Source organism: Diachasmimorpha longicaudata, chromosome 5 (assembly GCF_034640455.1).
Source record: "Diachasmimorpha longicaudata isolate KC_UGA_2023 chromosome 5, iyDiaLong2, whole genome shotgun sequence".
NCBI classification, from domain to species: Eukaryota; Metazoa; Arthropoda; class Insecta; order Hymenoptera; family Braconidae; genus Diachasmimorpha; species Diachasmimorpha longicaudata.
In genome coordinates, this window is record NC_087229.1 from 4,491,359 (window position 1) to 4,518,461 (window position 27,103).

A 27,103-nucleotide genomic window follows, 5' to 3' on the forward strand; every position below is an offset into this window, starting at 1 on the left:
TATCGTAAATATCGACAGGCGTTCGAGCTCCTATTCACAATATGATGCGGGTCACAGGGAGTTTCACTGGGAGATAACGTTAATTTATGCTAATTATTGGAGGCCAATGAGAACTGTCAATTTATGGTATATCGATTACCATTCCGTCATCAATTCATACTTTTTGCCGCATAAAATCTATCACTAGGAATTATTTTCATTTTGAAAATAATAGACTGATATTTTTTTTATTAAGTGAGTGGATGTCCGTTTCAAGATTATCAGTTGGTTATACATATTGTTTGGACACCTTCACTGGCCACGTTAAGATACTGAAGTTCTCAAGTACCGACGCTCGTCTTTACACTCACGTCTCAACCTGACACAATTCGATCTAAGCCAAGAGCTTCTGTCCTCGTTATAACAGTTTGACAAGTGTTTATACGCTATCATGATTTACGGAAATGATATCATTAAAGTACCTGAAGCTGGTACAGCCCCTATGTACCACAACCCGACGTTCCTAGGGTAAAATTTTTTTTTCGAGTGTCGAAAACACTTAGAAAAGATGATGTCAAAGTTTTTCATCTTCAAATAATCTCCTGAATCAAATGATTGTCTTTTGGAAATTTTCCAAAGAAATTTCTTGAGTCACCAGGGAGATCATCCGACGATCTTTTCAGAGAAATTCGTAACTTGTCTATTTTTCATCGGACGAGCGTTTTGAATATTTATTATTCCCCCCTCCTCTCTACAAATTGCCATTGTCATATGATAAATAAACTCCACCGATGAAAAGGCCACACTGTAGGGCATCACGTTTACCACCATCATCCTCGAGTGTCGTAAAGCTGATCCCTGTATAATTTTCAATCGCCCGGAGGATTTGACGACCTCGTCACGGGCCATCCATCCCCTTACCCCCGCCATCTTCTTTTCTCTGCTCACCACAAGATAAGACCGAAATGACGAGCTCACAACGACCGGTAAAAAGGTGATCTCTTCAGGATAATGTCAGCATGGAGAAACTTCTCCAACATGAGTTTCCATTCTGCAATGATGTGGTGGTGTAAGACAAGGGGAGGGGGGGGGGCGATGTGATCGGAGGGTAGTTGGTAAAAAGGAAATAACGGAGTGAGGACTCCCTCCGGGCTCTCCTTGGTTCAACAAGGTTTGATGCCTGCGGAGGCCGTAAAAAGACAATAGCATTCTCACACCCTTCGCTAAGAAAAAAGGGGGTCTTCACAGCTATCGGGAAAATACCACCGAGTGTTAACGTAAAATCGTCCTTGAATATCTCCTTCTGATTTTCGTACACTCGATGGATTCAATGATAGAAGCCCCATTGCATTTTATTGTAATTTGGCTGTAAAAGGTTTATCGAGTATGAAATAATTGGAAACATATGCACTCGAGCAACTGTCGGCAATGAAGACACTTTTGTTATTATTTTAAGACCTTTGTGTCCAAATTAAGACGTTGCGATGGTACTTTTTCTTACATCAATTTCGTTTCTTTTATTTTTTCAATTATCCAAGTGCAGACAGGGAGATCATCGTAAAATTAAATAAAACGTCTTAAGGCGATACATTTTAAATAAATCGTTATATCTGAGATCTTGGACTGATACATCTAGATAATATTACCTATTACGCTGTCAACTTTTTGTTGAGTATTATTTCTGAATATGATGACTAACATGGCAATTTTATTTTTTTTTGTTCTAGGTAAGTGTCATCTCTTTTCCCTGCGTAAAACGTGAGTAATCAGGCCCCAATTTTCTTACTTCCTACACTCATCGACGAATAATAGTTGATGATAACTGAAGCAGAAGAGCGACAGCCATGTGACCCTCCCCGACCCCTTTTATTTTTTTACATTCAAGATCGATTGCCCACAGTTTCAAACTTAGTAGAATCATCACGTAAGTCTTCATGCAGATTTCCTCTGACTCTAATGTATCTCGGAAATTAAAACGATCTCGAACCCCCCCCCCCTGACACCCCACCAACCGCCCCGAAGTGTCTCCTTATGTATTCATTCGCCAGATCTATGTACGCAGTAGGGGTTCGACAATCGTGTTTGACTTCGACACGCATCCATTGATTTCATTAGCCGATACTGCGTCATTTTGGGTAGCAGCACAGTTGGGGTGTTTCGATGAATAACGAGAGGAGGTTTGCCCCCGAAATGATATGCGAGAGTGGGTGGATGAGATGAGAAGAGGGGTGCATACGATACATTAGTGGTATGATGACATTGGGCTAAGGTTGGAGATAAAAAACCCATTATTCACACGGTTTGGTGATAATTACTTAGACCTGTCGCTATCCTGGTGATTACATGAATCTGAATGAGTCGATGAATCTACCTCGATATTGGCAGATTTGAATTTCACGGTAGCCTAACAAATTGAGGAAACTTTTTATAATTATGGGGAGAATTAGAATTCTGTAGAAATTCGATAACGTCAGTATTGAAAGGCGATATGAATTGACGTCAGAGTTAACGCGAAAGGCACATTTACGTCTAGTATTCTATCATTTAAATCAGGTACATCTAAAATTTTCAATTTTGATTGCCAATTTGTGGGATTATTCAGTGCTCATTAACTCAGAATATGAATTATCTGATCGCTCAGGTCTACGTTCATCGTCGGCAAAGAGAAAATCTTCTCGTGAGATTGTAGATTTTGATTGCAAGTGCGTGTTTCTGACGTGATAAAAATTCAACCAGAAATACTTAATTATAATCCATTCAATTTCCATATTCCGTTGGTCTAATGAATCGCGAAAACTTTTCGTAATGAAAATCATCATTAAAATTCACCACACATTCGATGACTTTAGAAAAGACAACTTGGATAACAATACAAATTGACGTCACACTCTATTAGACTCATCCAAATTAATGAAGTCTTAACCACACAACCAAATCCAGTTTATCAGGCGTACATTTTGCCTTGTTTGTGTCTACCCATTGCAAAAGTTTTCTTCAAAGTTTCATATCAAACTCGTTCCCTCATAAATTATTCTCCACCGGAATCGAGACAGACTAGTCTATCCCAGAGTGTTAATTTAATTATTCCAACTTCTGGAACATTGAGGTGTCTGTATTTCGCGTTCATCTTGCACGATTCAAATTATTATCACCGGGTTTATATCGAGATGTTCAACTTGGTGCAATGAAACATCAAGACGACGATGAGATTTTATATGTGAGAACTACTGGTGACCGAGATATGTGAAATTATTGGATATGTCATTGGCAAATTCGATTACCATTGATGGCAGGGTTATTCGTTGGTAACCACCAACCTTGTGAATTACGAACATCAGATTACGGGAAATCAATCTCACTTTCTTGCATTCTATCCATACACAGTTTCAAATTGTATCAATAACACTGCGGTATAATTGAACTCATGGAAATCAATGAGTGCTCCAGAAACCGAAAGCCTTAAAATCCCTCTGAACAATGGGAAAATAAATTTAATAGGTGTTATTTGTTGGTATAGTTTACCAAATTTGTAGTAATCTGACTTCCGTCCGTAGTTCCACACAATCCCACGTTATGGGTGTTACCATGAGTAAACTAAACAAGGAAACCAGTTAGCCAGTCAAATATTTGTCCCTTATGTCGGCCTGTTATCTCAAATTTGGATACTCAAACAAGCAAACTAATTCATTCACTACCAGCATTGTGGATGGCTAGAGACGATAGATGTAAAAGTTTCAGAAGGCTATTAATGAAAGCCCTTCTTTCATCTGTCTGACAATAAAACACCCGTATCTCAGCAATTTCCTCTGTACCTGTTCACTCAGCTCAGGATGTGATAATCTAATCTTCTGTTTGCGGCAGTTTAAACACGTCCTCCACCAAAATTTTTCCAACATTCGAGTGCCTACATTGTTGAGTTACAGAGGATTACTGAGGAATCCATTGTTCCTCGACAACTATTTTTACAACAACAACAAAGGAGAGGCTCGAGGGAAAAAAAAATGTATCCGGTAAGTGGAGATGAGGAACGAAGGGGAAACAATAAATCGCAGTTATTAGCGAGAGATTACGTGGGCTCGGGTCTACGGATTGCTAAAGCCAAAATCTATACATCCATTGGATGGACGCATGTGCGGGTGATCCGAAACATCGAGGGGTGGGTAGGATGTAAGAAGATTCCGACGCGTGCACATTGTTAGGGGAGTCAGATTAGTCGTGGAGCTTGATGTATGTGCTCTAGCCACTGCCATCCATGTCGAATCTCGACTCTACCCAGCATCTCCCACTGTGTCTTAGGGGGTTTTTTTTTAACGGGATTGAGGGCGTTAATGTGCATTACTGTGGTAATTCTGTTGTTCGAGGATTAAATGAGAAGAGTGACTTCACGGAATTGATTATGGAGTTGATGGTCCATTTTGATCCGTTCTAGCGGCATTCGAAGCTGTGATTAATTAGGCGACTTCAGTTGCGATGGAACTTTATTGACATATGTCTGTAGGTAATAGCTTCAATGATGTGGATGGTATCCAAGGTGACAACGACCTAGACATAGCTACTTCACCAGCCGGAGGAGGGGTACCTCAGAGAATTTTCAGGCTTGCTGACAATAGGCAATTTTTTCCAATTGACAAAAGATTGAAATTAGAAGATGTCAATGCGACTGGTGTTAAGAGGCAATAATGTATGACGAGTGGGTAGATCTGAAGTATATTCATGAGTAAATATGCTGAAACATGACTGGAGACAAGCGCGGCAGTTGGCTGGCACTTTGTTGGCGTCAGCCCAACATCATCTCTGGACGAGTGCACTTCATAATGTTCTCCATCTTCGTGTACAAGGAGCAAAGGGGGCCCGGCCGATGTCGTGGGCAGTGTGTGCAGAAGTCCTTTGGGTAGATGCTGAGGTACTTTGAGAATACAGCTACCGTGAAACAGCCACTCGGTGCACAACTCTTCCACTCAAACTACCAATAATAACAGCGTCGATTGTTGGTGCAAGAGGTGTCTAAACATTGGATGAAGGGAACAATGGAAAGCCGTTAGGATACAAACAGAGTTTTGTTGGCCTTAAACATGGTTATCATCGGACAATTTATGCGAGAGGGAGTCCCTGTAATGAGATTGATGATCATTCTTCAACGATTAGCTTCGGACAAAATTGAAATAACGGTAGTACATGAATAGGACACTTCCAAGATCTTCGGAAAATCCTTCTCTCGATTCTTCATGGGGAGTACGACCAGAAGATGATATTTCTATCACCTGTTAAAGGAGAATCATCTTGATCAGTGCTGGTCTTCAACCCCAAATGACGACAAGAGATTAGCAAATAACATTGATATCAATCATGACCTGCAATGATTCGGCGATCAATCTCAGTAAAAATTGCCTCTGAAAGGGATGATAAAACATATTGAAGAATCTCTTGTCATAAATAATAAGACAGTCAAACGGACAATCTAAAAGGGCTGGTCAGGACCAACCTACCTTTTACCACAACCACCGATTCCAGTCAATTCACAACTCCAATGATTATTTGCAATATCTGGACATCACGCACACCGACCATTAAATCCAACACCTTCAGTTCTATCCTCAGTCTTCTGTTGTGTTTGGTGATGGCTCTGGATCACGTCAGGTGTGGAATCTCATGATTAATCGTTCTCAGAGCATCGAGAACTGAACCCACAGTGAACTCACAGTGTTAGGGGGTTGATAGTGTCTTTGAAATGATCTGAAACCATCGATTTTCCTGATTTGATACTAGAGTTGAGTGGTTCTGTTCAAGGTGTAACCACCAGCCACACCCCAATTAGGTATGCGCACGGTTTACGGTCTCGCGCCAACCAGACAACTAGTGGTATTTATGATGAGAATGTCCGCACCTGCGGTGACATCGAGCCCTAGACCTCACTACCCCTCCCTTTTCACCTCACGAGCAGTACTCTGGTGGATCTAACCTAGCTCACATGGAGTGGACGAGTGTTTTATGGTTCTGAGATAGTCTCACGCACGTCTATGGTATTAGACGAGTGATATACGATGGATAATATTGCTTATGGAAGGTTACTGCTGGGAAACCGGTATCAATGGGCCATGTGGGCTCTTGGTACATACAATATCATCCGGGGATTTGGGGATGATGATAGCTACACGAACTGGGGATGTTCAACTGTTGGACGTTTCCATGTTGATTAGGACCCAACTGAGAGTCAGATTTTTCTTCCAAATTAGGGCATTCAGAACTACATTCTTGAACTTCTACGTATTTTGTTGAGATTCTCCCATTCCAAACTCACGGTCACTCATTTATTTTCCCAAATACTTGAATTATTTTTTTCTCAATGACTGACCTTGTTCCATGAAATAGATTCTCTCCTCAAAATTCATCTTCTTTCGAAATAAAAAATTCCGATAGATTTTTTCAACCGAAGAAGTATCTTTCGAAAAGTGATGTCGAAGTGCTTCAACGTAGATTCTCGTGAGGAAAGTGATGTCACCCGCGGTATACGTCCATCAAAGTCACATAAATTGAGGGTGATGCTTCGTGGCGTCGAAGATGCATTTCCCTCCGGTGAAGATTTTCGGAAGTGTCGTTCCAGTGGCAAGTGGTTTGTGCTAAATTTTACACTGAATATAACGAAAAAAAAAATTATTGGAAATTCAACAGTAGAATTTGCGTCAGCGAGCGATGGAAATTTCCACTGAAAATACCAATATGAGGATCCTTTCCGTCATACGAGTCTATAAAATATTTCAAAGTTAACTTTACAACCTCGTAATTCATGTTTATACTATCGAGGTGATTAATGCAGGAAGACAATCCCTCATGTTCTATTGTAGAGCCAGAATTTCCTTGACGCGTCAAAAATATAAATTGATTGTTTCTCTACACGTCGATGTATCAACCCCTAATTCAATAGCTAGAGGATTTCATTAGTCCATCGAAGATGTGGGATGTAAATGTAGGGCGGGGGAGGGAGAGGGATTCAGTTTCAATTATTCGATTTTGTACGGCAATACTCGAGATCGGCGCAAGTGGCCTCGGCAATATGTGCTAGGGGGAGGCTTGGGGGTGAATTTTTATCTAGTTCGAAGGGAATACGAGTGGAATTAGCCAGGCAATCCACGTTACCGACCGATGAATCACACTGGGCGCCAGACCTCTCCCCGCCGCCCCTCCCCCACGCTCCATACTCCCTTTTTAAACTCCCACGCTACCCGATAGCGGATACATAAGTTACGGCTTGATTTGATTCGATTCGATTTCCAACTCCGGGAGATGGAGAAAAGGACCACGGAGGTCCTCTCTCGCTTCTTCTTCACTCTTTCTCTTTAATCGCATTCGAATGCAATGTTGCGGAAAATTTCATTTGGGTGAGACAAGGGGGTTGGAATGGAATCCCGCTGTGACTTTGTCTTGGGAACCCCCGGTGAGTCCCAGCTCTCGGTATTTGCATAATGTTGGAGTGATTTTTTTTTTTGGGAATATCCGAGACTGAAGGGCATCAATCATTTGAGAAAAATAATATATGAGGAAATGGTAAAACTTGCGTCTTATAGGCGGCTTAATTTAAGACGGATAAATGTACTTCATGCCGGAAATGGGGCTTATCGAGTAATATTTTGATGTATGAAATCTCGAATGGGTTGAAATGTGAGACTTATTTGATAATAAAAGAAAATCTTTGATCGAGAGGACGGTCTCGTGTCTTGAAATAGAAGGTAAAGAATGTTACGACATTTGTCTGTCCCAATGTATCACTTTGAGATACTGAAAATTGTTTAAATTTGGAAAGCCTCGAAGTACAAAGTTTTTATCTAAAAATAAAAGCTTTGAAGAGTAAAAAATTCACTTGATGTTTTGAAACACAAATCGCGAAATTTAAACTCTTTCCCTCTCGATGTAATAAATTGAGGTGCTAAGACTGAGTAAAATTTCGAATGTGTTAAAGTAAAGGTTTCTTTTATTTAACAACGAGATGTTTAGTGAATAACAATGCAATTAATGTTTGTTCTGATAGCCAAGAGGAGGTACGAAATTTTTTTTTCTGATTCTTCTGAAGATATGTTCAGGTTCTACCGCATGGAATAATGTTAAAGTCCTATAATTTAAAATTGTAGTTTCTCCCCTATGGTGGATTACATTTTTCACCACCGTGATGATAAATGAACCATTCCATCTTTCAATCAATCACATGCCGCCAACCAATCGTAATGCGGTTGCTGTGGTGATAGTCAGCCTCAAAATTTTCTCAGAATGGCAAAAAAAATGTTGACTACTGGAGGATCGATCAATCGATAGGCCCCGTGGAGGGGTGAATTTACATTTACACCGGGAACGATTGAATCTTGATTGGAAAATCCACTTAATTAACGACGCCATTATGTTTATTGCCATTCTACGGCCAGAAGTGGATAACAGCACTCCCCTTCGTGAGGTATAGGCGAGACTGAGCTGTTAAAAATCATTTCGTACTCATCTGACATTCAATTTAAACGGGATTAAAGACGAGCCTTTCCAATTTTACTTTACCCATTGATTAGTAAAAAAAAATGGGTAATTACAGTGATTAAAAATGGCTCAATCGATCGAATAACAATGGAAAAAATAATAATGATTGGGAGATAACACTTTTGTCCAGTAACTCGTCGACGGAAAGCGCCGCGATCATCAATGAAAAATAAACATAAAAAATTATGAGAGCCAGGAAAATGAGTGTGACACGTCTTCTCGGAGTCGCCTTATCATTAAGTGAAATGCCATGTCCACTATCTTCCGGGCCCTCCACCTTCTCGCCACACGAGTTCCAGGACTCGTTTTCACTTATAAACTCACGTGTGTGTTACACTCGACACTCGTTGGCACCGAGGGATATCGGTCGTGGCCTCTTCCCCTCCTCTCTGCCATTGCCTCTCATCTTTTATTTTATTTTATTTTTTTTTTTTCAAAGGAAGGCACCATACGTGCACTGAGCACGAAATCTCGAGTTATTAATAAGCTCCCAGTGCTATCTAACGCAATTAGACGGAGTCTCGCTTCAGTACAGACTGGTATACCCCACCATACGTACGAGATATCTTGTTCCTTGGCAATATTCAAGTTTACTTTTATTTCTTAGACAGCTGAGGGGACGATTCACGTGAAATAATTGATTAGCGAATTTATTCTGTTATTTTTTCGGTGTCACTGGACCGGAATAACGTCGTCATTAATTATTTTTCCGTTTTTCGGTGATAATCCGGGTGTTTAGGGCAACTGATATATTTTTTTAACATTGACATTGAATGCTTATGACACCTCAGGAAGTTGACTTCCATCCAAAATGAGTTCATTGATTTATTCTCTTTGCGTAGTATAATTTTTGCACAAAAAAATCTAAATAATCGTAACGCGCCTCCTCTGAAAAATCAAATCAAATTTCAAAGTTGTCCCACTGTGAATACATTTCTCAAAATTAAATAATTACGATTCTCATCCTTCATTCATTCGATTTCTGGAATTTTTCGTCATCCACGGAGGGTTGTCAGCGTCGATAATTAAATTGATTACGAAGCCAATCCGCAAATAGAAATATTAGCGACAAATAATTGAAGGAGTTACGAAATGCAGAGGGAGAATTCGAGACTAAGAATATCTTCATTACCGAATCTCACCCAGTTGAATTCTGTGGAGGGCTCACATTCGCCCGATTTCCATTCATTAGCAATTAGAATCACACGTTTTCCTCTTTCCTGAAGATATTGAATCACCGGGTTTATTCGGTTATCGCGACATCTCGGAGGTGTCATTGAATTTTCAATCGTTGGCTGCAGAGTTACGAAAAATTCACTATTATATTTAAAAGTCTCATCGAAAATTTCGACAAAAAAATCAATTATGTTCGCGAATAATTAAAGAAATCTTCACGTGATGTGCGAAATATCTTCAGAAGAGGAATTCTTTCAAAAAGACATTGTCTTTGTCCTGAGAATTATCGTTACAAGATTTCTCGGAAGATCTCTAAAAGATATTCCGAAGACAGTTATTTTCCTACGTGGCATATCGCACCATGAAGTCAGCTATTTCTCTTGATCTAATCCCCAGCTAGAAACGGCCACCCACCTGTGCCAAAGCAGGACGATGGGCACCAGTAAGCGGAACCCAATAAGAAAATACTTAACGTCATCATAGGTATAAACAATTTGTCAACGGTGTGACGTATTCGCTCGTAAAACCATGAAATTTTCCGCTAAAACAGTTAAAAAGTCGTTCTCATACTGTTTTTAACCGGAAATAGTCCTTTCAATGGCGCTATTTAGATGCCCTCAATTTCACTGTCCCCCTTAATTAAGCCAATTTCACTGAAATAATATATTTCTTATGTGCCTCGTTACAACTATATCGAGCGTGTCCTGTAGTCCACTAACATGCCAATGGAAATGTCTATTGCCATGGCCACATCGAATGCAACAACTGCAGAAGGATCAATGTCCCTGAAGTTATGCACAAACTCACTTGCACGACGAGATGAGGCCTCAAAGCCAGCAGTATGATTGGCCCAGCAGATGTCATTCGTTATGTAAATGCTCGAGTGTTTACGAGCAGACACCTACGATAACTAGTATACCAGAGAGTCCTCTCTGCCATCGCTATCCAGTTTAACGATGCCAGATACAATCTACTGCTAAAATGGAGATTACATTATTTTCAATATTTTTTTTTTGTTGTATTCATGTTTTTTTTTCTTTGCTAGTCATTTATTTCTATTTAGTCGCTGTTGCACTCGTTTGGAGACTAATTGGCCATCCTGGGAGATGTTCTCGCTTCTCCATGGTACCCTTCTGGCATTTGAGTGCACTGTGACTTTCATAAATGCTGTGCGTCATTGTTTGAACTATTGTTTCATTACGATTATTCATGCGCGACCGAATGAAAGGGATTTTCAGGCGATTTGTCGGGTCCTTGGACTCCGGTTCTTCGGGTATTTTGTGGGTTATCGGTGATTGGATTATTAATCCGTAGGTAGATGGAGGGAAAAGTGCGAGAAGCGTAGACGAGCAGTGAAGTGAGTTCAGATGTGGGTGGATAAGACAAATTTTGTCCCCTGAAGATATTTCAGAGATCTTCAGAGGATCTCGGAAGAGGATCCTCGGAGGATCCTCCGAGGATGTGAATGTTCTGAAAAGTTTTTTTAACAGATTTTGACAAACGAAATAGTCTTTTCAAAACAGTCGAGAAATAAATTGTCTCTGGAAGAGTTTGTCTTCGAGTAAATGAACGATCTAGGTGTTAATGAATATTTACACGGAGAAATTTTCAATTGCAAATTCCTCGACGTCTTTTGATTTCCACCTGTGCGATGATTATTTTCAATACTCATTTTTCACAGTTGATGATACAATCCATTCTATCGTCGAATTCAGTTGAAGTTGCATTGGTAATAATAACATCCAGAATATCAATTTGCTGAGGATTTATGTGCAATGATAATCAATACAAAGTAGTAGAATGGCGCAATAAAAGCCCATCATTACTCGAAGCAACTTGGAATAATTTAATCCAGTCGGTTGTGCCACTCGAGTCAAACAAATAAGTATCTCAACAGGTAGAGAATTCCGCTAATCGCGCAGCATCGTTCAATGTTTTTGTCATCCACCACCTGTCGTATCTGCAGTTTGTACGACTCTCTCAAGAATTACCTCAGCGACTGTATGATTCTCCCTTTCACCATCGAATCCCGTCATATTTCTTGCAACTTGTGCTATTTAGAAGTCTATAAAACGCTATCATCTGATGATGCACGCTTTTATTTCCCGCTCCATTCGACTCCAACATTTACATTTTATTAATTTGATGAAAAAATAAAAATAAAAAGGGATAGTCAGTGGAGGAGTTGTAAAACGTTGATTACTTTGAACTACATACTTGAGATATTTTTACATCAATGTGGATTTTCTAATTGGGCAATGATGAGGGGATTTCGTCAACTTTACGCGTCAATGTAGGTGACGATCGTCATTGAGAAATTAAATCTTCTCAAATGAAGACGGCTAAATTTATTGTCTACCGAATATTCTTGGGAACTCTTCAGAAGAATTATCGAAAAATTTTCTGAAGATCTTCCGGGTGAATAAAAGGGATTTTTGGACAGATCTATGAAGACTATTTTTGTTTAAAAATATGTTTGGAAGAAAGATTTTGAAAACGTTTTCCCATGGAAAATTCAGAACACCTTTGGAAAAGAAATATTGTCTTGCGAAAATCTGTCAAAGAATATTTTTGAGTCACCAGAGAGACCTTTCAATAATTCTTCTAAGAGTGCTTAGAGATCTTCACCAGACAAAAATTCTTCTCCGCAAATTTCTCTCGACTCTTCCATCTAATCAACGTCATTTTCACTCAAGGGAAAAAATCCTCGAACTAAATCAGAATTTTTCTCAAGTAGCGAAATAGAGATTAATAATTGCAGATAGTGATTTTTTTTTTGGAAAACCTCTTTGTACACGCGGAGCCGTTATTACGGTGGTAGCAAAAGGAGGTAACGTACCATCTACTCGACATGACGTCGTCTCGACTATCTCTCGCCGCACTTACCGGACACGGGAGATAATAACGCGAAGAAGAAACTAGTCGGGTGTGTGTGTAACCACTATTTTCATCGTCTCACCTCTCTTCTTCATCCACTGGCTATGCGACGAGTGTTTTTGAACACTTGTGTTGGTGTACCGTGTCTCATCACGGAATGTCGATAAAAGCTCCTTGATGAAATCAACGTTTGGGTTTTTTTCCCTCATTTTTTTACTCGTATTCATTAACCTCGCAATCAACATGAATTTCTTTCGTGATTTTTTGCGTCTTCATTATTCTAATGAATTTTTTTAGTTGCGAAAATTGTAGGGAACCCGACGGGGTGGCAAGTACGAGGAGAAATTTGTTGATTGATAATTAGATTTGGGGGGCTCTTTTTAATTTTTTTTTATTGATCATTAACCTTTATTGGCTGGATTCAATTGAAAAAATCAAAACCCTAATCACTCCACGGCTTGACAAATTAATTTTTCATCATTAATTTTGCCCAGTTAATTAACGGATTTGGTGTCATTGCCGCACGCAACATCATCATTTACTCAACTCATTAACTCATAATTCTTTTTAATATTCTTCAAAAACTCTCAAATCCAAATTGTTCTAATGTTTTTGTTAACAAATTTAACTCATTTGCCCAAAGATTAGCACTAAAATTATTAAAAATTCTACATCTTAATTTCCTCACAAGCAATCTTCAAAAATTGTCTCACAATAAACAAAGCAATTTATCCCCCTCGAGAAAAAACCAGTGCTCACGGTGTAGAAATAATTCCCCGTGTGTCTCGGCTTTTTATCCCTCTTCTCCTGCAACATTGAAATCCAGAAGAAGGCCTTCGAGGTAGAACCAGTGACCGTCTACACCAGACATCTGGTTGTTATTGTCACCGGTACGATTTCTACGGTGCAGACTGCGGGGGAGACAAAAAGAGAGAAATAGTTGTGATAATAAAAGGAGTCGAGGGGGGAATTGCATATTTTAAATTCTGCCGACCGTCGCACCGGACAGTCTCGTACGGCCCTCAGAGCCCACAAAAAATGTACACCTAGTGGAGCCTGAAACGAATGACAGTGCACATGGGAGGAGGTGGTCTGTTGAGGATAGACTTGGGTCACAGTCTTGCACCTTTGTTCCATATGAAAATAAAAAAAAATCCCCACATGGACAGAAATATTCAATCATAATGGGCCATTTTTCCGCTATTTTCCTAGAACCTTTACCATTTCTAGGAATTTTTGCAGAGCATTCTGTCTGTACAAGGAGAGATATTTTTCCTATAAATTATCCTTCCGTTTGGTGAACGTATATTTTTGCATTTTTTAAATTTTTTAAATCTTTCTTATCAATCGACTCGTTTACTTTGAATGTCGTCGTAATATTAAAACTGAAATTCCTGTGTTTGGTTAACATTCTCAACAAAACGCCCCCTCCCTGTTTCGAATATTTCATTTAATTTTGAACGAAACGCGCCCCGAATGCTTAACGTAACACGGGTGGGTGGTGAAAGGGGTAGGCGGGGGAGGAGTGATTACAATGGAAGGGAGAAACAACGAGTGGAATTTGCAGACAGTTGCCATTTGGCATACGCACGGAGTCAGATGTTCAACCTAATGTCAAATGTTGACTTGTGCTATGTTCATTGCTCGATGATTCCCGATAAATTTTCCACGCTTGTCACGGCCAATCTTGTCCTTTGGTTGGATAAAAATGCATTTCGAAGGCTGAAGAGAGAGGACAAAAAATGTTGAGCAGTTGAGAGGAACGCAAATCCGGTCGTTACATGTTCTTCGGGAATTACCTGCACGCAGATACCATCAACGTTAGCACCTGCTTCGAGAGTTGTGGCTTACGATGATGTACATGAAATGTATCCGGTGAAGTATGAAGAATTAATGAATGATGTATATCAATGAGAACTATACGTTCTATGTCCTAGGATTTTTAAGCGACGAAGGTATTGCTTCCCCACACGTCGCAAAATTTTTGCGACCAACTACCCTATTGGTCGAGAAAATTGTATTACGCGTCATCGTTCCTCCATTTCTGTTCCAAAAATTAGTCAAAATTGAACCAACCCTTCTGTTGAAGCCATTGCAAGATTATTCTTCCTCATCAATAATCAATAACTCCCCAAAGGTATCGGAACAATCGATTATTCAATCAATTTCATCTCTGATCGATATCTCCCAATCTAATCGATCACTACCGATCCTCCGTGCCGACTTGCCGAGCGATAATTTTCCTTCTGACGCCTTCCCACACGTTTTATTTCCGTAGAGAAAATAATTTTTCACTGATATTTTTTCAAACGCTCTCTTACATTTTGTCCTCCCAATCGACCTTGACCATCTGATGCCCAGGAGCCTCGACTTGCCAGCCAAAACTGCGCTGAATTTGGAACGGTGTCTGTGTCACGCACGTCGAGCTCGAGGGAATCGTGTGCGTCGCACAAAAACCCTATTGAGTTAATCAACTAATTTATAATTAAAATTCCAGTAGAGCGAAAGGCGACTCGAGACGTCTTCGGCCCCCCCCTCCATTCTTTCCCCTCCCGTACCCCTTTGCCCATCGACTCATCAGGTTTTGCAATGGTTCAAAGGCGCAAGAAACTCAACAGCCGTCTGGCGATCCTCGATTCGCAGTAATCTCCTTCAAATTCATAGAACACCAATTAACCACTGCTCATTGTCTCGAGTAGTGGGTAAATAAAAAATGGAGGTAAATATCTTGACCCAGTTGGAGAAGTTATGCGGATGTTGCACATGTATTACTTTGTTTCTAACGATTTAATTGATCTGTTCATTGGGGAAAAACATGTTGTTAGATATATTTGGGTCATGTTCTTGTACATGGAGAGTAATTTCTGATAAAAATTATCCTACAGTTCTATAAAAATATATCATGAGTCACGGCTTATCCATCTTCATCTCGTAATTTAGTAGACAGTAACATATGATGATTAATATTTATTCTGATTTATAAAAAAATTTTACTCCAGATCTTCCAGAAATCATCGAAATCATATTTTCTAAAATTTTGAGGAAACAGTTTGAGCTAATTTTGATTATTTTCCAAAGTTCTATAAACATCTCGACATTTTAGGGAACTAGATAATTTTTTGTCCCTATATTTTTTGCTGTTCTAAATTTGCTGGGCAACAAGGGTTATCTAGAGATATTTTTCTGTCGAAAAATTTCGTCCCAATTGCATTTCAGAAAAATAACTACGTGCATTTAAATAATTCTAAATGGAATTTCCAATACAAAATTCTGGTCTTTCTCTTCAAAGCTCCATCGACACCATTTTAATGTCGATTCCGTGTGCCTCAAGATGGTGTAGGAATCACCTCGATTCACGGTGAAAACGACACAATTATCGCGAAAGGGAATATCTATTCAACTCCTCGGCGTTTTGCATCCTGCGTTCTTGAGCAGGTCGTAGCCACACCATTACAATCATCTTCTCAAATAACAAGTATTGAGGCGAGTAATAGGTGAATCGTCTGAGGAGACAGAACAAGGAAGTCCGTAATGACAACGTATGCACGAAACATTTACCATACGAATCGCGTGACTTATTAATGAAATCGAAGCTCGACCCAGTCACGCCATGTGGCGCCATTGACTCCACATTTTTCCGGTAGATAATATTTTTTACAAATCTATCACTATCCCCTTGTCAGAAAATCAGTGTACCATATTCGAAGCATCTTTTGGGCTTTTCTGGAAATCCTTTTCTGATTTTTCCTGTTTTCCTGATTATTTTCGACTTTTATCTATAAAAACATTGAACAAGTACTATAATGAGGTTCGCAGTTGATAAATTCCGATAATAAAATGAAAACCTCTTGACTCACGAATGAATAATTGAATCGACATTTGCCATCAGCCGGGGGGAATGTCAAGGTTCGCATTACGGTGTCTCATACGATGATAACCATCGGCTCACTATTAATAGAGAGACGCAGATATGTATGGAATAATAAAAAAATATTGAAAATAATAAACAAGAAAGTTCATATTCATGTCAATCTAGGGGGGTAATGAAGCAGTGATACCAGGATACCGTGAAATCCCTGTCATGGCCGACCAGACGAGTTGCACTGGGATCGCATTAATTACGCACATTAAAATCCGCCTGAGTTACTTCCTTTGATTCATTGCCACCCACGTAGAGAAAATTCATTCAATTATCGTGTCTTCCATTATTTTTCATATGTCAGTCAGTCAGTTATGGATACAATTGACTTATGAGTTTTCCTTCCAACTCTGCATTATTTTTTATGCATTCCCGGAGAAGTGAGGGAGATATTTAATGAAAAAATTGGGTAATTATTTATTTTCTGGTAATTTTTATTAAATATTTATCTTCGTATAGACAGAGTCAAATCCCCGCTATTGCCGTCAGTGGATCCCTCTCTCCCGTTGTACAACGGTTGCACGATGGCGTTGTATACTCACGTTTGCAAGATTATCTCGTGAAATTATGACTGAGGGAAGGCTCATCGGTGGCTTCCACGTTACATAAACCGTAGACCCGTCTCACCGAATTGGGTGCACGCGCTGGGTATAATATCCACCACCTTCGCTACTGGCAACGTCAACGGCCCGTGAAATTTCTGCTTCACCATAATAAAACTCCTTTGTAATTCTCCAACGAATCTCAAGGGAAAATTCCTCATGCTTCACACTCATTTACTACTTGCTGACTTCATGAGCAATATTCATTCATTCATTCATTCATAGAAAACTCCAGGAGTTCTTAAACACCGTGTCCTTAATATTGACAGTTGCTCTTATATTGAAAAATTATAGCCCCTGGACTGAATAATTGGCGTTTTTTCCAGATAAATTTGCCAAAGGCACTGGATTTTTTATTCTAAACAATGCTATCCCTGCAATTATTCAATTGATCATTGATTAACACTCAACTCCCCTTCATGAACTAATGGCAAGCCTGAAAAATTAATGATTTATTTCTAAATTTGTAACAACAAGCTTTTGACACTTCTATCGCTTGACTAACCCCTGCATAATGATTTTCTGTTTCAGACGCCATGGGTAAGTGGATAACACTCACGAAAAATACTAAAAATCTGAAATGTAAAGTACCGGTAAGATAAGTTAATCACAATGAATACTCAATTATCGTGATTTTTTTTTTTCAATTTGGTAATGGAATTTCGTTCTCTGGTGAGCAGGGGCTCAACATGTGGAAGGAAACAATTGTGCGAATTCCGGTAAACGCATCCGTCACTGATAACACAACAGGCGTGCCTCGGGGTCTTATAGTTTAATTGCATTAATTAGGGCTTAGACGGTGCGCATCGTATCGTATCGCTTCGTGTCTGGAGGTCGGGTATACAGTCATAAATCTAGTGTTCTTCCTTTTGCTGGATTTAGTGAAATTTGTTGGTTTGCACAAGATGAGAGTGACGCTCTGGGGATCGTGATGTTGAAACTAAAAATTTTCGAGTCTTGTCAATCATTTCAATCTCCATTTAGATGAAGTATCTCCTAGTAATAGAAATTTTCTAAAAAATATCTAGTGTTATCGAAGTAATGTTTGCATTGCTTTTCACGCCCTGCCACCGAAATTTTCCGGGAAAGTTCCTGTCCATGTGATCGCAAAATGCTTGAATTATCCTCCTACTTCAATCAAGTACGATGATATTCAAATGAAAGATTTTTATTGGGTTAATAAATATGAAGTTCCGTGGAGAAGTGGCGCCTCAGTTTCATCACTGACTCCAGATGTTTATGAATCGTCTGAAAAATTCACCAAGAAATTTTCAAATGACATGAGAACAGAAGCGTGTAAATGGTGATGCTGAAGGACTGGAGCCACAGGGTGTTGAGCGCATGGTCTCCGCATTCTCATCGGTTTTCGCGGAATAACGAGCTATAAAAGGCGTCGCTTTACTGCTTCCAGGACTGAAAACGCATTAACGTTCTCTCCCACTCTCTCCCATCTCATCCCTTTTCTCCAACCCCCTCTCCACCTCTCAAAGCGACACACCAACTCGGTTTTCAGGCCGGGGTAATACGGCATCAGTTTGACGATGGGTGGGCAACACAGTTGAGTTTATGGGATTATCTCTTTGATTTTTCTTTTATTGGAAAGAACGGCCAGTGGTTCTTGCATCCTCGTGTCCAAATTGTTGATTTGCATTTTAATTATCAGAAACTACAGATTATCTCCAGTAGTTGAGCTTCGCTCAATGGAGTCGATTGATCTGAGGTGCCGAGAATATCGATTACTTCCCTTTTCAGGTATTTTTCATTCCTTTATTCCAGTTGAAATTTTATCGAATATTTCCTGATAGATTTATTGCCAGCAAGTGAACGAGTCAAATTTTTCACATCATATAATCCTGAAGAAATTTTCCGAAGAATTCTCCAAAGTTTATGTCGCATTCGAATTTGTCTCCTGAAGATTTTTTTGCGTCGCCCGAAAGCTCTTCAGAATAATCTCTCGTAGGTTCTTCTAAAGATTTCTCAATGATATTCCAAAGCCGGATAATATTCTTTGGGGGTGGCTACACAATAAAGCGCAATTCCATGGGCGGAAATTTGAGAAGTGAAAAATTCCCAGTCTAAATTACCACAGAATCGTTGGTAATTTTTATCTGACTTCTCATCGTGCCAGTTGTCCCCCTGGACAGAAAAAAATTGATGTAAACCCTGTAAAATAGCTCCCGAGGGTCCAATAAACCCTCCTGAATGACCCCAAACCCCGAAAAATCTCTTTGCCGAGGTAAATACCCGGGCACTGGTCGAGGGTACACCTTCAAACAAACCTCAAATGAACGATGTGCACGAGATTAATCGGCAACCTTACCAGGCCCTCCCCGGGTGAAGCCCCCATCTTCCCCTGATGGATGTTACGAGGGTGGAATTTTAATGACGTCTTCCTGCTTCCTTCCCTCCCAGTGTAATGCGTACGTAGATTTGATAACGGAATGGTTAGTGGATTTACGAAGAATGAGGGGCGAGAGGGGGGGGGAGGAAGGCGGGGGGTTTGGTTAACGCGTTGCAATTCCCGGGGAAGATACACGGGAGGAGAATTGTTGGGGGATGATTTCGTTGTGCATGGTTGAAGGGAAACAGGGACAAGTTAGAGTGAGTCACAGATACCTTAAAATCCATCGGATGAGGAGAGGTGAGGGTGAAGGGGGTGAAATGGGTGGGTGGAGCTCACACGGTGGATGACTACGTGAGTGGCATGTGCAAGGGGCCAGAGGGGAGGAATGCGAATACGTAGAAATGCGAGGGAATGGGAGAAAAAGCCTCGGTGGCACGTAATCTATTTGTCGAGAGACCGCAGAGGTGTAGGGGTGGATATGAGCCGTAAATTGGAAAAATGATTTTTCTTGTATAAATATGTGCTTTTGTCTCGTATTAAGACACTCGTGCAGAAACCACTTTTGCCGAATTTATCCCATTTTTGATACCTCAGATTGAGACGTGCATGATGATAGAACAATTTTTGGCTATTGAAGATCGTCAGGTCTGTTCAGAGGGTCAGAAACATTTTTTGGAATATATTTTTTATTCTCAAACATCCTCGGAAGGGAGTTTTTTACCATTAGTTTACAAAATAAAATTCAGAATATTTTAAAATATTATCTTCAAGAAATCTTCTGAAGATCTTTCGATTATTGATCTGAAGAATTCTGCAAGATAATAATGGGAACTAGAGAGCGCGTCTAGTCGTGAGAGTCTTCGGCAAACATCTTCAGAAGATCCTTCGACGTATCTTTTTTACTGAGTAGGAAGATCTTCCGGTGATTCTTCTGAAAATTTCTGAAAGATCGTCAGTAAATAGAAACTTTTCTATCGGAGAACATTAAGGGAATTTTTCTGTCACTACATTTTGAGGGTAATCTCTTACGCAAGGGTAAAAATTTACAATTCACTGCCCATTGTTGTTAATTATTCATAATAATTTTAGTTGATGTGAATTGTGAGGCGAACAATCTAAAAAATTCAGTTGATCTCCATCCGTTGGTGGGACACATAAGGTAGAATTAAGTAATGAATCTTGGGATGAAAAGTGAATCACCAGCGGAGATGTTTGATGATACCAAGAAGCTCCTAAAAGGCGTATGAAAGTCACGGGTATAAAAGTTATGCGACTCTTCTTGCACGAGTTGAAAATCTTTCACGCATTATCCCACCAACATCACCAATTTTGGATGCCACTGGATCCTCGGAGATAGGAGAAGGAGGACAATGACAGAGAGAAAAGAAGAGACGTTACGTGCGAGTATTTTGTTGGGGATGGATCTCAAATATTCCCAATTAGCTCGCCCTGACATAATAAGTAGATAAACAACTCGAGAATCCTTTGATCCTGCGGTAACATCAAACAACTTTTTACCAGGTTTTCTGGACTACGCGGCAAGAACACTCCAAGTGATAGTTATTTTGGCAACGATTTTGGTCACTCATTCGTCACACTCGTTGCATATTTCTTTTTGGCATTTTTCGGGGAATTAAATGGACGTTAATTGAAAAAAAATGAGAGATCGTGCGTTTCCTCAAGTGAATAGCAGATTTTTTCAATTAATTAATGGAGTGCTGGTCACCAGAGAGATCATCCGACGATCTTTCGCTGATTCTTTTGAAGATTTCTGACAGATCTTCATCAGAAAAAATCCATTGCCTACATGAATTAACAAGTACCTAACCCCAATCTGTCTCACCGCCCTCACCGATTCTCATTTACCGCGCGTAATTCAAAATTACGTGAAACTAATGGCGCCAGGTGGAGCGCCGATCGTGTTCTCGTACCCAGTCAAAATACTAGAATTATTTTTATCCAAAAAAATTCCTCCGTCTGCACCTTTCACACACGTTAAGGATTTCTCTTCGTGTATCCATACAACTTTCGTCCAAAGGTTTCATCTATTATCCCCCATTGCCGTAATTTTCGAATAATTTTTTAATCCAATCACCTAGCGTGCAGGTAAAATCGTGTCTTCCGCAATTACCGAGCACTCTGCTTTCCTGTCTTCATCGATGTATTTTTATTTTTCACCATTCATCCACAAGGATCACGTACAACAACGTGACAAAGACACGTTTTTCCCCCATGAAATATTAGATCCCAGTACCGTAAATTGACTCTGGGGTATAGTGGGGTGCATTTACTCATCCTCTTTGAATTTCCTCTCGTCTTTATTTTTTTTTCCCTCCCCTTTATTTGATCATTCCGCGTACTTTTCGCTTGGCAGCGAGTGGAGTCTCTCTGCAAATCAACTTGGGACGTTGACCAACGGTCATACTTTATGTATGACGCGCCATTGGGGCCGCAGGATGGAATAGGGCGGGAGAGGGGGGGGGGTTGTATTTGGTATTCCACCACTTTACTCCGGATCTGACCCTACTACGTGAATCTACTGTGGACCAGTACGCTCTTTGTGGTCAGTGGATACTTCTTTCTGATGGCTCAACTTTTCTGAAAGGTTTTTGGAAAATACAGATTGAAAATTCAATTTTTGAGGAATATACATTATACTTGGGGTAGAATGGGAGGTGCCAGCTGATAGCGGGGGGAAATTAAATCTAATGAAATCAATATGGCGATCCGTTTTGCCCCGATACGTCATCTGTTTTATTCCATCTTCTGTGGTAACTGCTTATAAAGAAAATCATTTGACATTAAAAAAAAAATTATTAGATGGCTTGATGAATCTATGACAAATTATGATTGGATATGAAGAACAATTTTAATTATTAAAATTTTGGAAAAAAATGGATTTTCTTCGGGTATATTCCATTGATTAGCGCATTAATTTGATAAAAATTGTTATAATTCCGGGATGTACCCCCATGTGTTACCATCGGCGTCCTTGAAAGCCTCTGCCATTCTCCCGCCCCCCTCGCAACACCACACGCTGAGGTTTTGGTTACGTAAAATTACGACTTGCTCGTAATTCATACGTTACGTGCAGTGGTACAACGGCATTCGGCCCAGCGTCTCACCCGGGGCATTCATTCATTATTTCCTGATTTATGCAAGAGACCCCAGTGGAATTCCCGCGAGTGAGAGAAGCCGAGGTATTCATTCCTTTTATCGATATATCCCCCCTTTTATTCCACATTTCGTGATGCACGGTATGTAGTTATGCCGAGGAACATGATTTCTTCATTATTTATCATCTTACAACGTCGTGTAATTTCCAATCTCCATGAACGAAATGCGATGGTTATGGAGGATTTCATTTACGGAAGAACATTTTCACTGGAGATTCCAGCATGGTTGATCGTTTTAATCAATCAATTGGTGGAATTCAAGTAGCAATATATGTGGACAAAATTTTGCCTGTTGGGGATCTTCAAAAATACCATCTCAAGACCTTTAAAAAATGTCTGCAGAGCCACTTGAATTTTTTTTGCGGATCTTTTTGATCTTTTTGAAGGTTTTCTGAACGACTTTTGAAAGTTATTCCAACCACAAATATTATTCTACGCGGGTGTATGCATAATGAACCTCGGAAAAACTCAATAAATTTTCTCAAGCAAAATTTGGCTAATATACGAGCGATTTCCCTTATGCAGTGTTGCAGACGTGTATTGGCTCAATACGACGACATTTAAGGGCACTTTGAATTCCAGTTGACCACAAACGAGACCGCGAAGAAGTCCAATAGTTCATAAAATTAAAGTCAATCTTATTTATTTCACATTTGCTCGAAACATTTAAATTGTAATAAAACTCGCGATAACATTCTCCCTTCTTTTTCCGCCATTATGAGGGGCATTAAAATTATCTGATCAATTAACAGGTTTTACTGCTACATGAATGAAATTTTGCTTCTGATTTTTTTTTATTCGTGTAGAATTATTTGATGCTCTTTCCTTTGAATTCTGAAATGAAAAATAAAGTGGGTTTTGACTCGACTGCGTCGCATAAATTCCACGCATCGAAACCATCCAGCAGTAGAGTGAAATAATATGATGAAAATTTCAACAATCAACGAAGGTCGTATGTGCACGACGAGCGACGTGGAACCCCTCCTCCTTTATCTGCTTGAGATTGCGAGACAGTTCCGGCCTCGTTAACGTCATTAATTAATCCCCGCGAAAGCGTCGAACTTATCTGCAGATTGAATTCTTGAGAAATAAATATTTCCTTCATTCTTAAATTCAAAAGAAAACACAAATTAGAGATAATAAATTCGGATTCATTATATCGCCAGGAGATTTTGGGGGAAAGTCTGATAATTAAATGATTAGAAGAATATTTCTTAAATATCTTTGATAGACAAAAGTTTTTCTACAGATGCGTGCAGGGCGAATTTTCCGAGATTTCTTGAAAAGTTTGGCTGTCTATGTTACAAATACATGTTGATATTTGCTATGAAAAAGATTTGATGAGATTAAGCAACTTGGGAAGTTCAGATGAAGTTTTTGAAAAATTATTTGAACGAACAAATTATTTAAAAAATTTTGTCGTAATTCCAAGAGAACAGGTGTCTAAATTTTCATTTATTTATTATATTCAGGGAAATTTTCAGGTTATTCCCAGATTTTAGGGCATCTGAAAAATCCTAGCAAAATGCGAGTTAAACTCAAACATTGACTTTCTCCTGTGATTTGTACTTGACTCGAGTAGCTGTCGTCTCATCAATTTTTTTCACCGCAAATTAATTTTCTCTCGAAAATCCACTCAATTTCTTCCATCCCCCTCCTATCACCCCGGGTCAATTTTTCATTTAAATTCATGAAACTGGCTCAAGTTCAGTCGACATAAGCTGTCCAGCTTGAAGATGAAAAAAAAGGAAGACAGTTGAGGCCAGTCACATCACTCTGGGTGAACGCACTTGAGCCACACTCCTCTGATCCTCATACCCCCATCTACCTCACGTGTGTTACCCAGGGAAACTCTTCCCTCCTGCCTCACCGTCCCAGGACACCATTTTTAGAATTCACATGGTGGGCATGGAAACGAGCCTCCCGAGCACGCTCCATGGACTTCTCTTTTGGTTCACCTCAAACATTTTACACAGACCCGTGCCTCGCATCAGCGAGCACGCTATCTCCCAGCTAAATTTGCATTTTACATTATTTTACAATTCCTTCCTTCTTCAACATTTTATTTTTAACAGTCGATAAAGTTATATCACGAGATACATTTTAATTTTATATTGAAAAAGTGTTATAAGACATCCTTTCATGGTTTTTTCTTGTGCAATATTATTACACTCTTTCTTTGGATGAATTTGATAAATCTTGTTGGCCCTGAGACCCTCGCTGCCCTTAGGTTTCAAAAATATGTTGTTTTTTGTGAAATACACATTTCAAATATTTTCGGAAAAAAAATCTTCCTTTTCTCTCAATATTATGATTATTATTACTATTCTTATTGATATGTTTCGATCGATTTTAATTGTCAAATTGAATTTTTTGTTCCCAAATTTTTGTTTTATTACCATTTTTTGTTTTTGCTTTTTCCTTTTCTCAATGCAAATGCTTAAATTTATGGCACGGGGCAAAATGGGTCAGCATAATAAAACATATTTTTCTCCTTTTTATCGATTGCATAACGAAACCGCATGGAAGGAATTCCTTTGAATAAAAAAAAATAATCGAGAGAGATCTTGCATCTCGTTTACTGTTTACGATTCATTGGTGGAGTGAATATAAACCGTTGAGTACCATCAACATTGAAGAGGATAGAACAGTCCTGTCACTCTCAACATACATTTTATTTTTTTAAATTGTATCTCGTGGGAGTCTCTCAAATCCATGTCTAGAGTTCTCTATCCATTTTATATTTCTTGCGCTGGGGCGATGCTTGGGGTACGGTGAGGCTGGAGGAGATAAAAAAATACTGTCTTGTCTTTCGTCATTTGCATTCGATCCTCGTTGTACACTCGTAATCGCATGCGATTCGTAATGTTGTCGATACTTACGATGTGAAATGCAGTCGGGGGAAAACATTTTAACTGCCGAATGCACTTTACATTGAGGAGACCAAGACCTCCCCAGTGACTTTTTAAACCATTGATTTGAAGGATTTTAATGGCTTTGGTGATTTAATGAATTTTTATCGGGAGACATTATCAATTCGAGGAATGTTCAATAATGGCCTTTTCAAAATGAGAAGGAAATTGGGTGGAAAAGTTAAGTGATTTGTCAAATATCGAAATAAACGCGTTTCGTTTTCGTTGAAAATTAATGTCGTTGAGAAATGTTGTTTTTCAATTTATAATTTTTTATGTTCAATGTACAACGATTGGCTCATTAGATAAAATATTTTTGACGCATTCGGTTTGTGTGTATTGTTTTGCACATTTTTTTTTATTATTTAAACTTTTCATTGGAAAGAATGTTTCCTTCGCTTTTCAAAAAATAATTGTAAAAATTCATTGTTGAATTAGATCTCGTTATGTTGCATTTTCCATTTAAAATTTTCTCGTCCTCGGAGTGAAACCGGTCTGAAGGTCGTGAATTGGAATTGAGATGAAATCGATTTTTGTCACGTGCGTTGAGGAATCGACAATGCCCGGAGCATCGATCTGTCCCCGCAAAAAATTCAACCGAGTGGTGAGGAAGGGAAGGGTTAAAAAAAACATTGTAACCTTCATTCGTAAATTCACAAGTCACAACGGACAAACTGGCGAGAATAGTTCGCATAATTCCTCAAGGCCTACCAGTTTTGACGGCGTCAGGCAGCCTATCGCCACCACAATCTCATCTCCGTGATTTTTTTTTTCATTTTTCATCTCGATCGGGTTCGTTGCTGCCTTTTGTTTACCATTTTTTCCGCTCCCGTTGGGTGGGATACCACCCTTGCACACCAGCTCCAACTATTCCCGCGGCTTCACTCCACAATTGTTAACATTAATCAATTTGTTTTCCATTGGATCGTTAATTCATTTTAGAATGTCCTCGTAAACATATACAATAAATAGACTAAAAATTGTTTTTCGCATTACAAAAAGTTCATTTTTTATGGCATGTTTTTTTTGTTCAAAATTATGCAACCTAGTAGGATCGTAATCTAGTCGTCATCTCGTGTACCAATTGCTCCCGCGGGTTTTCGGGACATCCCCAAGATCGTGGATAACAGTTATTAGTGAGTTTTTATAATGCCCCCCACCCCCAACTCTCTCAGAATCCACTGGACCGAATAACCGTCTTTTGGTGTATTCTCGTCCTGTGCAGGGAGGCCAAGTGAGAGAGTCTGGTGATGGCGAGTAAAAGCGATTATCCGAGGCATAAGCATATGCAGAGGACACTCCTCGCTCCTCTGATTATATATAATTATCTGTATTTTAATAAGTAATCATTTTCCCGGGTTGTTCCACCCGTTCTGCGGAGGACTTTATGGTGGGGCTACTGGATCTTGGCAACTGTTCACTACTGGTCGAGAAGATTGATGCCTCGCCCACCGTTCAGGCTAATTTTCATCAATAAAGTTGAATTTGATACGATTTTTTTTCAAGACGATGGGAACGACAGTCCTCAGGGTGAGGAATGTTCAATGAAAATTGTAGTGCGAGTACTGGAAAAAATTACAATGTTGTTGGAGTGAATTTCTCGA

General features: G+C 39.5%; 1 protein-coding gene across 3 annotated transcripts in view; it reads left to right on the top strand.

Moving 5' to 3' along the window:
* The window catches only part of LOC135162349 (homeobox protein homothorax), a 291,410-nt gene that overhangs the window by 102,845 nt on the left and 161,462 nt on the right, over nucleotides 1-27,103 (top strand). For 2 of the 3 annotated variants that reach the window (XM_064120707.1, XM_064120709.1), the window contains exon 8: nucleotides 17,599-17,607. The exons of the other annotated variant lie outside the window; for it this stretch is intronic. In XM_064120707.1, the coding sequence (XP_063976777.1) occupies nucleotides 17,599-17,607 (9 nt within the window). The remainder of the gene's footprint in view (nucleotides 1-17,598; nucleotides 17,608-27,103) is intronic. 3 annotated transcript variants of the gene reach the window in all.